The sequence below is a fragment of the Phoenix dactylifera genome, chromosome 4 (assembly GCF_009389715.1).
Source record: "Phoenix dactylifera cultivar Barhee BC4 chromosome 4, palm_55x_up_171113_PBpolish2nd_filt_p, whole genome shotgun sequence".
Classification (NCBI taxonomy): domain Eukaryota; kingdom Viridiplantae; phylum Streptophyta; class Magnoliopsida; order Arecales; family Arecaceae; genus Phoenix; species Phoenix dactylifera.
In genome coordinates, this window is record NC_052395.1 from 4,177,730 (window position 1) to 4,191,729 (window position 14,000).

At 43.6% G+C, this 14,000-nt stretch overlaps 1 protein-coding gene, 1 long non-coding RNA gene and 1 other non-coding gene across 3 annotated transcripts; 1 reads left to right on the forward strand and 2 right to left on the reverse strand.

Annotated features, from left to right (window-relative positions):
• Positions 1 to 24: 24 nt before the first annotated feature.
• On the reverse strand, positions 25 to 3,434 carry LOC120110395. Its single transcript, XM_039125217.1, has 4 exons — positions 3,198 to 3,434; positions 1,084 to 1,266; positions 804 to 911; positions 25 to 645 (listed from the first exon to the last, which is right to left on the reverse strand). The coding sequence occupies exons 1-4, from the start codon at positions 3,432 to 3,434 to the stop codon at positions 25 to 27; spliced, it is 1,149 nt and encodes a 382-aa protein (XP_038981145.1).
• On the forward strand, positions 2,931 to 3,041 carry LOC113461145. Its single transcript, XR_003383212.2, has one exon. It is a non-coding gene; the product is annotated as a small nucleolar RNA R71 (small nucleolar RNA).
• A 9,506-nt stretch (positions 3,435 to 12,940) lies between the features above and the next one.
• Positions 12,941 to 13,888, reverse strand: LOC120110429. Its single transcript, XR_005511369.1, has 3 exons — positions 13,759 to 13,888; positions 13,529 to 13,661; positions 12,941 to 13,446 (listed from the first exon to the last, which is right to left on the reverse strand). It is a non-coding gene; the product is annotated as an uncharacterized LOC120110429 (long non-coding RNA).
• Between the last annotated feature and the right edge of the window lie 112 nt (positions 13,889 to 14,000).

Sequence of the window (14,000 nt, forward strand, 5' to 3'; positions counted from 1 at the left end):
AACACCCAAAAGATATTTGACCGATCAGTCAGCTAGCTGCAAAGAGATGGTAGTAGGCTTCGACTCCTTCAATCCAAGCTTCCTAGACACAAATAAAGGCATTAGTGAAATACTAGCACCTAAATCACACAAAGCTCTAGAAAAATCAACATCACCTATAGTACAAGAAATAGAAAAACTTTCTGGATCTCTTAGCTTTGGTGGAAGCTTATTCTGGATAATGGCACTGCATTTCTCCATCAAGGTAATGGTCTCGAAATCTTCCAATTTTCTCTTCTTAAATATGATCTCCTTTAAAAATTTTGTATATGCAGAAATTTGTGCTAAAGCATCTGCAAAAAGAATATTAATGTGAAGCTGCCTAAACACTTTCAAAAAATTCTCAAACTGTTGATCAATTTTATTCTGCTTAAGCCTTTGAGAAAAAGGAATGGAAGGAATATAAGGCTCGACTAGTGGTAGTGGGGATGTTGTCCTGACTAGGTCCTCAACTTCTTCACCGACCTTCTTGCTCACCTCTTCATAGTCTACTTCATCACCAACTACAGTCTCACCACTTACCTGACGAAGTTGCTTACCACTTCTTAAGGTGACTGCCTTACAATGCTCCTTCGGATTGATCTCTGTCTTACTAAGCAAATTATCCTGTCCACGAGAATTGATGGAATTGGCTAACTATCCTAATTGCACCTCCACATTTCTGTTAGAACTCTCCAACTGGTCAACTTTTGCTTTCAGTCTCTCATATCTCTCTGAACTAGCTTTGGCTAACTTCTCAATAGCTATCTCCCAAGACTACTTACTTTCTGGTTGGGATGGTCTTGGTTGGAAACCAGGACGATGGGGAGGTCTAGAACTGCTACCTTGGTTACCTTGATCTTTCCATGAAAAGTTGGAATGATTCCTCCAGCCTGGATTGTATGTGTTGGAATAAGGGTTGTTCTGCTGCTACTGCTTGTTATAATTAGACACAAATTGAACTTGCATACAATCAGAACTCATGTGAGCTCCTCCATAGCAATCACAACTCAATACAGGACTAGAAACGGAATTCATATTATCCAGCTTGCTGAACATTTTTACCAGAGAATCAACCTTGGCATTCAACATGTTTATGCCATCTACATCATACATACCTGGAACTTTCTTAGGCATACCTCTTTCATTAGACCACTGATAATTGTTGGAGGCCATTTCTTCTAACAACTCATATGCCTCTTCTGTTGGCTTACTCATTAAAGTACCTTCTGCAACTGCATCTATACACTACAAGAAAAGTGGGTTTTAACGACGCTTTTGTCCTGACGCTTTGGTCTAGCACCACAATTTGTCAATGGTTTAAAAAGCGTCAGCAATAGACGACGCTTCGTGGGCTAAGACGATGCTAAATAGCATCGTCGAAAAATAAAAAAAGGCTGACGCTTTTGAAAGCGTCGTCGGAGGCCATTTTTGAAATGACGACGCTTTCAAAAGCGTCGTCAGAGGCCAAATTTTCCCAAAAAAAACCCACGTCCCGCCCCCCCGAATGACGCTTTACAAAGCGTCATCGAAGGCCCATTCTTCCTTACAAATCCCTAACCCCCTCTCCTTCTCTCTCCGTCGCTCGTTTTCAAAAGCGATCCCTAACCCCTCCAGTCGCCGCACCCCCCTCCCCTCCTCTCTTCATTACTCTTTCTCGATCTCCAGATTCAAGAAGCCATCTCCTTCTCCAATCAAGTCCTCTTTCTCAAATCCCCCTCTTCCCTCTCCATTTCTGACCTCCTCTGCCTCTACTACTCTTCCTCTCTCTCCATCACACCAGGCGGCGGTTGGTGGGCTGGCCCCATGGAAGGCGGCCTCATCTTCGGCTCCCCTCCTCTTTTTCTGGCTTCTCTTCATGGCTTTTTTTTGTTAACCAAAAGATTAACTAGTGTTTTTGGTTGTTTTTGTTTTGTCGGTGCAGCTTCAGAGAAGAGGCAGAGTTCTATTGTCATACAACAGATTTATCAAATAAGTAGAAGTCCCAAGTTCGATTTCCTCTCCGTCTCTCTTAGTTATTGATGCTAAGAAGTTTTCTTTTCTTTTCTTTTCTTTTCTGGTTATCTTAGGGATGAAATCCAACGCATCAAGGGTGGAAATCTGGACATCACCCACAGAGAGGCTTCACCTCTTTAGCGAGAGGGAAGAGCGAGGGCCTTCGAGCGGGAGAAAGGGGCGGATGGAGCGGGAGGAAGGAGTGTTCAAAAGGACAGAGTAGGGAGTTTCATTTTTTCAGAGAAATGGCGTTCGAGGTGTTGAAGGGAGAGGAGATGGAATGTGCCTATTTGGATGAGTATGAGAAGCTCGTCATCCGGATGAACACTCCTAGGTTCGTTCCCTTGCTCTATGTTCTGTTCTGTAGGCTTTTGTTTCCTCCGTTTTTTCCCCCTTCGTTTCAAACGGTTTACAACTCTAGTTGCTTAATCTCTACATCAACGCATCTCTCTTAGCGTGTTGCTGAATAGTGATTCGGCAGAGATCCCCCTTCACCTCTGACCTCTAAAACTTGCTAAAAGGAAAAAATCTTTTTAAATAATTTTTTTTTCAAAAAAATAGTTATAACGACGCTTATAAGCGTCGCTAAATAAAAAATACAGTTAAACGCCGACGCTTTAAAGCGCCGCTAACTGCGTGACGTTTGTAATCTGGGGCTTTTAACGACGCTTAAAAGCGTCACTAAAAGACTTTTTAGCGACGCTTTTGGAAAGTATCGGCAAATATTTTTTCCACTCTTACATAGCCGACGCTTTGGCGACGCTTTGGAAAGCGTCAGGAAGAAATATACTGACGCCTATAAGCGTCGGTAAAGACCTTAAAAAGCGTCGCCAAAGCTTCTTTTTCTTGTAGTGATAGTAATCCTGACTGAATGTGTTAATCCATTATAGAAAGTATGTACAATCAGCTAGTCAGAAAGACCATGATGTGGACACTTCCTCTGCAAATCCTTAAACCTCTCCCAGGCTTCATACAAAGATTCACCATCAAATTGAACAAAACTGGTAATATATATCATTTCTAAGTTTATCTGTCTTACCTGGGAGAAAATACTTACTCAGAAAAGCTTGTGACAAGGCATTCTAGGTGGTGAAAGAGTTAGGCGCTTTGGAATTCAACTTGGCCTTGGCTTTATCCTTTAGAGAAAATAAAAAAAGTCGGAATCAAATAGCATCATAACTGACTCCATTCATCTTGATTGTATCACAAATCTCCAAGAAATTGGCAAGGTGTGCATGTGGATCCTCTACAGGTCCTCCACCAAACTGCTCCTGCTGCACCATCTGGATGAGACCAGGCTTAATCTCAAAGTTATTAGCATTGACTGTAGGTCTCACAATACTGGGTTGAGCACCATTGACATTCGACACGGCATAGTCACTCAACAATCTTTTATTCTGGTTATCTTGGTTATCTGCCATGACTACTGCTTGTTTTTGCTTTAACTCTAATTTTTGTTGTTTCCTTAATGCTCGTAGGGTTCTATCAATTTCTGGATCAAAAAGCTCAATTGGCTCATAGTTTCGTGGCATACACTAAATACAGAAAACGTAAATTAACAAAAAGAACAAAACAGTCTAAATTAATGCAGAAAATTATTTGTATTGATATTAAAAACAATCCTTCCTGGCAACGGCGCCAAAAACTTGATAGTCTCTAGACTCTACCATAAGTGCATGGGTCGTGGCAAGTAGAACAGGGCAAAAAGAGTATCGTTTCCACAAGGAGAAGATTCAAGTACCAATTTATAAATTTTCTATATTATTTAGATGACCCCAAATTGATGTGACTGACTGCAATTTCTTAACCTAAGAAATCAAATATGAAAGGTTCCTAGGGCTTGGATTGTTGGGGTATGTGGAGATCTTTAGTGATGAAGAGAATTGAAGGAGAATCAATTCTGAATAGTTCCGTCTGGTGGACTGTCGGAGTCGACTCGAGCTACAGTCGAGTCGACTCGGGAACAGTCGAGTCGACTCGAGGTCTGTCGAGTCGACCCGAGAGGAGAAAGCCGCAAAAACCATGTTTCTGTCTGGACTGTCAGAGTCGACTCGAACTACAGTCGAGTCGACTCGGAGCATCGTCGAGTCGACTCGAGATACAGTGGAGTCGACTCGAGATCGTGCCAGTTAAACTGGAAGTTGTTCAGACGTGCCAGAGTCGACTCGGACTTCAGCCGAGTCGACTCGGGCTCGCGGGAAATCATACGGATGAGTTTCTTTTGGTGTTTTGTTGGCGTTTCGACGGCTATGATCATCTGAAGGTCTTGAGACTATATATAGGACTCATGAGAGCCCTAGGGTTAAGGAGATTGGCCGTATATTTGAGAGATACTCTTGTTTGTGAGGCTAGGGTTCTAGAGAAGAAGAGGATTGGGATCCTACTTCTTGTGCAAAGGGAATTCTGTGTGAATCTCTTGTAGATCGATCGCTTGTGATCGTTCGGGTGTGTGCTATCTCTGTAATCAGTTCATCCTTATTGAGATTTGGAGCGGTGGAGGACGTAGGCTATTTGTAGCCGAACCTCGTTACATCTTTGTGTTTGCTTTGCTATTTTCTTCCTTCTTCTTCCTTTGATCTTTGATAATCCGTTGCGGTGCTCAAGTGTTTTACCCTACTGATACCACGGGGTAATCTTTTGCCCTTCGTAGGCGGAGCGAAGAGGTGATCCTTGAGTCCGGAGTCGAGGGAGCGAGAGAGTGCTTATCCGTTTGTATCTCTCTTGCTTGTCCGACGTCGGTGGCGGCGCTGGTGTGAGTGGGTTCCGGCGTGGGGCGCCTACAACAATTGGTATCAGAGCTATTGGTTATTCTGCAATGGCGGATGAAGGGAAGTTGCGAATTGAGAAGTTCAATGGCACGAACTTCGGGTTTTGGAAGATGCAAATAGAAGATTACCTTTACCAGAAGGATCTCTATTTACCTCTTGGAGGTAGAGCAAAGAAACCAGAGAAGATGTTCGATGAAGACTGGGAGGTCCTCGATCGGAAGACGCTCGGCACCATCAGATTGTCACTTGCATCCCAAGTGGCATTCAACATCAAAAACGAGAAGACGACGATGGAGTTGATGGCAACATTGTCGCGGATGTACGAGAAACCCTCAGCATCAAACAAGGTATTTCTCATGAAGAGGTTGTTTAATCTTCGTATGAAAAATGGCGGCAGCGTAGCAGAATACCTCAACGAGTTCAATGGACTCACGGCCCAGTTGGAGTCAGTGGAGATTAGTTTTGACGATGAGATTCGGGCATTGCTAATCCTCTCCGGATTGCCTGATAGCTGGGAGGGCCTGGTGATGGCGGTGAGCAACTCTTCGGCAACGGGGAAGTTGATTTTTGATGACGTTGTGGGAGTGCTTCTGAGTGAAGAAGCAAGAAGGAAATCTTCTGGAGCTACGGAGTCGTCTGGAAGTGCACTAAACACCTCTGACCGGGGAAGACAAAAGAAGGACGGTCGATTTCGAAGTGACTCGAAGTCGAGATCCAGCAGGTCTCGAGCACCTCAGAACAAGGGAGCGAAGTGCTGGAACTGCGGGAAGACGGGGCACTTTAGGAGGGATTGCAAATCTCCTAAAGGGAAGCAAGGCGACCACACCGAAGGAGTCAGCAAGGATCTGGCAAATCTTGCTGAAGACGGTGATATGGATGCCCTCGTTCTATCTTTGTCTACCTGTGACGAGTCTTGGGTGATAGACTCGGGCGCGTCTTTCCATGCTACATCCCAACGAAAGCTTCTTGGAGGATATGAGAAGGGAGACTTTGGCAAAGTCTACCTAGGGGATGGAGAGCCTTGCACCATACAAGGAAGGGGAAGCGCGGAAGTGAAGTTGGTTTCTGGATCTTCACTTGAGCTTGAGGACGTACGGCACGTACCTCAACTGCAGAGGAATCTGATTTCTGTTGGACAGTTGGCGAGCCAGGGGTACAAGGCTACTTTCACAGCTGATCAGTGGAAGATATCCAGAGGTTCGTTGACGGTGGCTAGTGGCAAGAAGGTTGGGACACTTTATGTCACCAACGGCACGGAGAACTCTATTGGAGTTGTTGCAGCAGATGTGGACACCAAGTTATGGCATTGTAGACTTGGGCACATGAGTTATCAGGGACTGGAGGTGATGCACCAGTTGGGAAAGCTGCAGGGTCTCAGGAGTGTTGAGATGGACTTCTGTGAGGATTGTGTTCTCGGAAAGCAGAAGCGTGTTTCATTCAACAAAGAAGGTAAACCTCGGAAGCAAGAAAAGCTAGATCTCGTGCACACGGACGTGTGGGGGCCTGCCCCAGTTTCTTCCATTGGTGGCTCTCAGTACTATGTTACTTTTATTGATGATGCTACCAGGAAGCTTTGGGTGTTCTTCTTGAAGCACAAGTCAGAGGTATTTGGGGTCTTCAGGAGATGGCAGGCGATGGTAGAACTCGAGACAGGAAAGAGGTTGAAATGCCTGAGATCGGACAACGGTGGTGAGTATTGTAGCAGGGAGTTTGAGGACTACTGTGCAGATGCTGGGATCGTCAGGCAAAGGACAGTTCCAGGAACACCACAACAAAATGGAGTTGCTGAAAGGATGAACAGAACAATTAATGAGCGTGCCAGGAGTATGAGGATACATGCTGGATTGCCACAGCAGTTTTGGGCGGAAGCAGTTAACACTGCTGCCTACTTGATCAACAGAGGGCCATCAAAGAAACTTGAATTTGGGATTCCTGAGGAAGCATGGACAGCGAAGAAGATTGATTTGGCGCACTTACGAGTATTCGGTTGTACCAGTTATGTCCATGTTGATTCCAGTCAAAGAAGCAAACTAGACGCCAAATCAAAGAAGTGTATTTTCGTTGGATACGGAGGTCAACAGTTTGGGTACCGGCTTTGGGATCCCGAACACAAGAAGATCATTCGTAGTAATGATGTGGTATTCAATGAGAAAATGCAGCAGAGCACTGAATCAGAAACAAAAACCTGTTGAACCGTGTTTTGTGGATCCTGAAGAGGAGTCTACAAATTCTGGTCAGAAGACTCAGTCAGAGCAAGAACCTGAAGCAATGGCACCCCCTCCACAACTAAGAAGGTCCACTCGTAGTACTCATGGGAAGCCTCCTCAAAGGTATAATGGGACTCTTAGTTATTTGCTGCTCACAGATAATGGCGAACCTGAATGCTTCACGGAGGCATTGGAGGTTGATACCAGGAAGGAGTGGGAGTTGGCCATGGATGATGAGATGAAGTCATTGGAGCAGAATCAAACGTGGGATTTGGTGGATCTGCCCAAGGGGAAGAAGGCACTGTCAAACAAATGGGTTTACAGGCTGAAGGAAGAGCAAGGCGGGAAGAAGCGATACAAGGCCAGACTGGTTGTAAAAGGATTTCAGCAGAGAGCAGGTATCGACTTCACAGAGATCTTTTCTCCTGTAGTCAAGATGAGTACTATTCGAGCGGTGCTGAGCATGGTGGCAGTAGAGGATCTTCACTTAGAGCAGCTTGATGTGAAGACGGCCTTTCTCCACGGAGATCTCGATGAGGAGATATATATGCAGCAGCCGGAGGGATACATTGCAGCTGGCACGGGTGACTTAGTCTGCAAACTAAAGAAAAGCCTCTATGGTTTGAAACAGGCACCCAGACAATGGTATCTCAAGTTCGATAGTTACATGCTTGAGATAGGATACAGGAGATGTCAGGAGGATCACTGTTGCTACTTCCGGGACTTCGGTACATCTTACATTATCTTGCTATTATATGTTGATGACATGTTAGTTGCAGGAGCTAGCATGCATGAGATTGCAAAATTGAAGCTGAAGCTGTCAAGAAAATTTGCAATGAAGGATCTAGGAGCAGCAAAACAGATCCTTGGGATGCGGATCAGCAGAGATAGGTCTAAACATATCCTCAGACTATCTCAGGCGGAGTACATCAGCCGAGTACTCAGGAGATTCTGCATGGAGGGTGCCAAACCTGTTGGCACACCGCTGGGTACCCATTTTAAGCTCTCAAAAGGGCAAAGTCCGAAGACGCGGGTGGAGGAGCTCAATATGTCAAAAATCCCGTATGCATCGGCAGTGGGGAGCTTGATGTACGCTATGGTGTGTACGAGACCAGACATTGCTCAAGCAATGGGAGTTGTGAGTCGCTTCATGAGCTGCCCAGGCTTGGAGCATTGGCGCGCGGTCAAATGGATACTGAGGTATCTGAAAGGCACTGAGCACATGTCATTGTGCTATGGAGGTTCTGAGATCCGGTTACAGGGCTATGTGGACTCAGACATGGCAGGGGACTTGGACGGCAGGAGAAGCACGACAGGGTACTTGTTCACCTTGGGCAGTGGAGCCGTCAGTTGGATTTCCAGGTTGCAACCAGTTGTTGCATTGTCGACTACGGAGGCGGAGTATGTGGCAGCCACAGAGGCGTGCAAGGAACTAATATGGCTTCAAGGCTTGATGAAAGAGCTTGGGAAGGAACAGAAGGATTGCATGTTATATTCAGACAGTCAAAGTGCAATTCATCTGGCGAAGAATTCAGCTTTTCATTCAAGGACGAAGCATATTGACATACGGTACCACTTCGTGAGGTCATTGCTCGAGCAGGGACTCGTCAAGTTGGAGAAAATTCATACAAGTCAGAATCCTGCAGATATGTTGACGAAGGTCGTCACGGTGGAGAAGCTGAGGAGCTGTTCAGCTTCTGCTGGTCTTCATGCTTGAAAACGTTGAGGAGGCATCGTACCGATTTCACTAGGATGATCCAGTTTCAGTGGGAGCACAGAGGAGAACCAAGTAACAAGAGAATATACCCAAGGTCTCCAAGTGGGAGATTGTTGGGGTATGTGGAGACCTTTAGTGATGAAGAGAATTGAAGGAGAATCAATTCTGAATAGTTCCGTCTGGTGGACTGTCGGAGTCGACTCGAGCTACAGTCGAGTCGACTCGGGAACAGTCGAGTCGACTCGAGGTCTGTCGAGTCGACCCGAGAGGAGAAAGCCGCAAAAACCATGTTTCTGTCTGGACTGTCAGAGTCGACTCGAACTACAGTCGAGTCAACTCGGAGCATCGTCGAGTCGACTCGAGATACAGTGGAGTCGACTCGAGATCGTGCCAGTTAAACTGGAAGTTGTTCAGACGTGCCAGAGTCGACTCGGACTTCAGCCGAGTCGACTCGGGCTCGCGGGAAATCATACGGATGAGTTTCTTTTGGTGTTTTGTTCGCGTTTCGACGGCTATGATCATCTGAAGGTCTTGAGACTATATATAGGACTCATGAGAGCCCTAGGGTTAAGGGGATTGGCTGTATATTTGAGAGATACTCTTGTTTGTGAGGCTAGGGTTCTAGAGAAGAAGAGGATTGGGATCCTACTTCTTGTGCAAAGGGAATTCTGTGTGAATCTCTTGTAGATCGATCGCTTGTGATCGTTCGGGTGTGTGCTATCTCTGTAATCAGTTCATCCTTATTGAGATTTGGAGCGGTGGAGGACGTAGGCTATTTGTAGCCGAACCTCGTTACATCTTTGTGTTTGCTTTGCTATTTTCTTCCTTCTTCTTCCTTTGATCTTTGATAATCCGTTGCGGTGCTCAAGTGTTTTACCCTACTGATACCACGGGGTAATCTTTTGCCCTTCGTAGGCGGAGCGAAGAGGTAATCCTTGAGTCCGGAGTCGAGGGAGCGAGAGAGTGCTTATCCGTTTGTATCTCTCTTGCTTGTCCGACGTCGGTGGCGGCGCTGGTGTGAGTGGGTTCCGGCGTGGGGCGCCTACAACATGGATTTCATCAATTGAATTTTTTCAATGAATTTAAATCTGATTGTTAATATTCTGCTAATTACAATGACCGAATCCCTTTTTTTTATGTGATATCCTCCTTCAAGGCATAACATCTATACCTATATTAATCCTATGTCTACTTTCGTGATCATAGAAATTAATATAAATTCATTATGATCTGTGAAATTCTTGAATGTAGGTCACAGGGGTGAGCATTTATTTCTAAACTACATGCCAATGTTTGATAAATTCATCAACTAATATTGAACTTCAACTTTCGTTACTTCATTCAACATCTTAAGCATGCAATTCATGGCCAGTAAATTGCAAGAATGAAAATCGAAATCATCAAATTGCAATTAACAAAGGATATTCAATACAACCATATTCAATTCATATCAAAATTCAATGACTGTGTCCTAGCCCTAGGATAAGAAAACTTGCAAATCATAACTAATAAATCAATCCAATTATTTCTCAAACATAAATTCACATTCAACATTCTTAATAACAATTCAGCAAATTAAAAAATAAAAAGAATCAGAAAAAGGAAAAGAACTCTGCATTTGTAAAAATCCTCTGCTTCGTTCTTTCTCCTATAATTCCAGCTTTTTTTCCTCCTAAAATTTCCGGCTTTTCCTCCTCTCAGAATTCCAGATTCTCTGAGTTTTCTCCTTTCTTATCTGCTTGCCATCCCCCTCGGGTCTGCTGGCCCTCCTCTTCTCCCAACCGATTCTTCTTTCTTTGAATTTTAAAACAGATTTCCCCTGTATCTGCTGGCTGAAATCCAGAATTCTAGGCTGATTTTATTACTCGACTCCCAGCGGGATTTAGAGCACCAAAACGATACACTTTAGAGTTGGACCCTTCACAAAAGTTTTAGATCTCGTTCTCAGATTTCCAACGCACCTGGACTTGCTTTATTCTGACTTCTAGAACACCAAATACAAGCTGAAAACCGAAATAGGGTCTGGGATGCAGTAAACTTTGGATAGATTTGGACTTCTCTTTTTCTGCTAAGTTTTGAACTTCAAAACGGTAGAACTGGGCTTTGGGATCTCATAAAAGTTTTAGGCCTACATCTTAGCTTTTCAGAAAGCCAAACAACGCATGAAACTGAGGTCTGTAGCTCTAGTTAGAACCCAAAAATCGAACAATATTCTGGTTTGACTAGACCAGCCCAACTAGGACTTGCTCTCTAGGCCTAGCCCGAATTTTGCCTCTTCACATCAGCCCAATTTCAACCTAATTCAATAATTAAATACCTACAAAATACCAATAATTTTTAAGAATTAAATAAATGTAAAAGATACATAAATTCTAGACAAATGAGGTAAGAACATACAAAACACTCTAAACAAAATAATTAAGACTAAAAAAATGTGTGAAATAAGTTTTCACATCAATGTCCCTTCTTCAAAACCCTAGATCTCCCCCTTCCTCGTGTAGATATTCCTTCTCTCTTTCTTCCCCCTTGTTTCTCCCCGGAAATATATGGGGCTAAGCCGATGCGGGGAAACTGCCCGGTTCGGCAGGTTTTGCTGTCCTTTTTCTTCAATTCCCTCTATTTCTTCCCTTCAATTCCACCATCGAAAGACACCACTCCCAATCGCCCTCTCATCCTCCTCTTCCTCCTAAATCTCCTGTCCGAGCCAAACACACAAACACACAAAGGCGCTCATTACAGAGTGACCTGCATGTCTCGATACAAGGTGGCAGGGCCAACATGTTTGATACCCTATGATACTCCAAGGTACGATGAGAGACATGCATGTCTTGTTTTGGCACCAGTCCAGCAGAGTTGGCACAGATCAGTTTTTGAATCCTTGTATTGCCTATGGTGCTGCATAGATAATAATTTGGTTTTTATGTTTGTGAAAGGACATTAGAAACAACCACTATGTTGTCACCATTCGCCTCCTAGTGATGTCCTTATGGTCCACTGTACTAAATAACCCAGAAGCTTAACATGCACCAATGTCATCCATCATCTGTTCTTGCTGAAGATAGCTGTGTCGTTGTATCTATCTTATAAAATTTCAATGAACCAACACCTTAAATTAATCTGCACATGCTTATCTTTCTTGTGAGAATATTTGTCATGATTCTTAGCAGTGCTAAACTAATTGAGTTCATTTGTCATGATTTATGTCTATGTTTTCTAATTCGTCCTCAACAAAGAAATGATAAAGGATCTATCTAGGGCTGGAAGTGGGCCGGGCCAGGCCGGGCCAAACCCCTACTCAAGCCCAGCCCGAAATTTTTTTCCAGGCTTCGGGCCGGGCCGGGGCCCGAACAATTTTAAAGGAACGAGGCCCGAGCCCGGTCCGAGCCCGGCCCGAGCCCGTTTGGGCCAGCCCGATGACGAACCTGATTGCAAGCCTCAATTTATCAGCATTGCACTGGCACTTTCCACAGTGATCATAAAAAATAACAGCATAAAACCCTTCATCTGTACTAAAATTAATGGATAGTATGCATCCCTAAACGGAAAAAACCAAAACATGCGAACAAGAACAAAATATCACCTAGAAGGAAACGTAGAAGATTATCAACATGCCTGCAGAAAGTAGACTAAATCAATTAGGGAAATAAATGGAAGAACTAAAAAATGTCAAAGTACATGGCTTATCGCCACAGATGGTGGCCTCATATTTTTGGAGGCTGTCTGCTGTGTACGCCAACAAAAGAACAAGTAAAAGAATGTACAATTAACGAAGGAATGGTCAAAGAAACCCAGCTTCGGAAACTGACGTGAAAAAACAATTACACGATCTGACTATCAGATATATGATATTCCATATGCAAACACATCATGCGCCCGGATCAAGTTCGATTGATTAATGTCACCTCTTCCTGCAACAAACTAGAACATGACCAAAGGGTCTCGCATAGCTGTATGGCACAAATGTAAGATCAATTCATCAAACGAACCAAGTCCATTGCAATTAGACTACAGTAATGCTTTTGAGCCTGTATTCCGATCATGATATAAATATCCTTCCAATGTATAACAGGAATGAAGAGTCTACAAGCTCCTGTAGTCTATAACAGTCACTTCGTCCTCTGGGGCATCAAGGTCTTGGTAACTGCAACAAGAAGTCGATCACTGCCAGCTGACACAGTTGACAGCACCAGCTGAGATTTCCAGCACCCCGGTGCCATACATAGACCTGTACATCACCAATGATAGAAGGGGAACAAGTCCTACATCAAGGGACAGGCACACAAATGCAGCCATCTGCAATAAAAAGAAAAAAGAAAAGAGCTTGGACAACAAAAGAAAGTTTATTTTCCATTTTGTCTCTCATTTCAGTCAAGACTATGAAACAAGCCTGATTTATGAACATCCCAAAACCATCAGTATAAAATTCTCTCTCTTTTTTTGGCAAGTGACAAAAATAGAACAAATCAACAAAAATTATCTGCAAAAGAAATTTACGACCACAAAAGTCATTGGAATTGTGTTAGATCCAAGTAGGATTCCATCAAATATGAGATGGACTAAGTAGGCAATCAGACAGATCATTAACAAAATAGCATCTGATGGTTTGAAGATAACTTGCAAAAAAATTCATTCCATGCAAGTATGCAACCAACTGCAACGATACAACTGAAACCAAACAAAAGGATTCCATCAAAAACATGACGATAAAAAAAATCATCGGCCTGAAGTCGTTGTTCCCTCCCTGCACAATAATATATTCATCATATCCATGTAATAGAGAAATAACCATAATCCACATGAAAATACTCCATCAACAAACATACTTGATACTTGATACTTTAGGTATGAACTAGATCTGGTGAGGGTAACGTCATTCAGTTCTCCCAAATTGCCCACTCCAGGAGTCCAGGGTGTCGTCATCTACATTCAACGTTACAGAACTCGAGCATTTTGCAACTGTTAACAGTTAACACACAAATCAATCATAAATATTTAAATTATAAGTACAATAAGCAAATAAAAAATATTAGATAAATTTAAAAGATTTATATACCTTCATCATATTGTTCACGAAGCCAATCTTGGGTACACACTAAGGCTTCTACGGTAGAAGGGCTCAAAGAGCTTCGATACTGATCCACAACTCTACCACCAATGCTGAATGCTGACTCAGATGAAACAGTGGAGACTGGAATAGCTAGAACATCTCAAGCCACTCTTGATAGTATAGGATAGACTGCTGCATTGCTCTTCCACCAAGCCAAGATATCAAACTCCTAATTCTCCAAATCAGGA

What these genes read in the sequence shown, in the direction of transcription:
- LOC120110395 (XM_039125217.1), bottom strand. Translation starts at nt 3,434, where the DNA reads ATGGCAGATAACCAAGATAACCAGAATAAAAGATTGTTGAGTGACTAT. An exon ending in ATACAATCAAGATGAATGGA is followed by an intron (nt 1,267 to 3,197) that starts GTCAGTTATGAT and finishes CTTTTCTTGTAG; the next exon opens with TGTATAGATGCAGTTGCAGA. An exon ending in AAGACCATCCCAACCAGAAA is followed by an intron (nt 646 to 803) that starts GTAAGTAGTCTT and finishes TCTCGTGGACAG; the next exon opens with GATAATTTGCTTAGTAAGAC.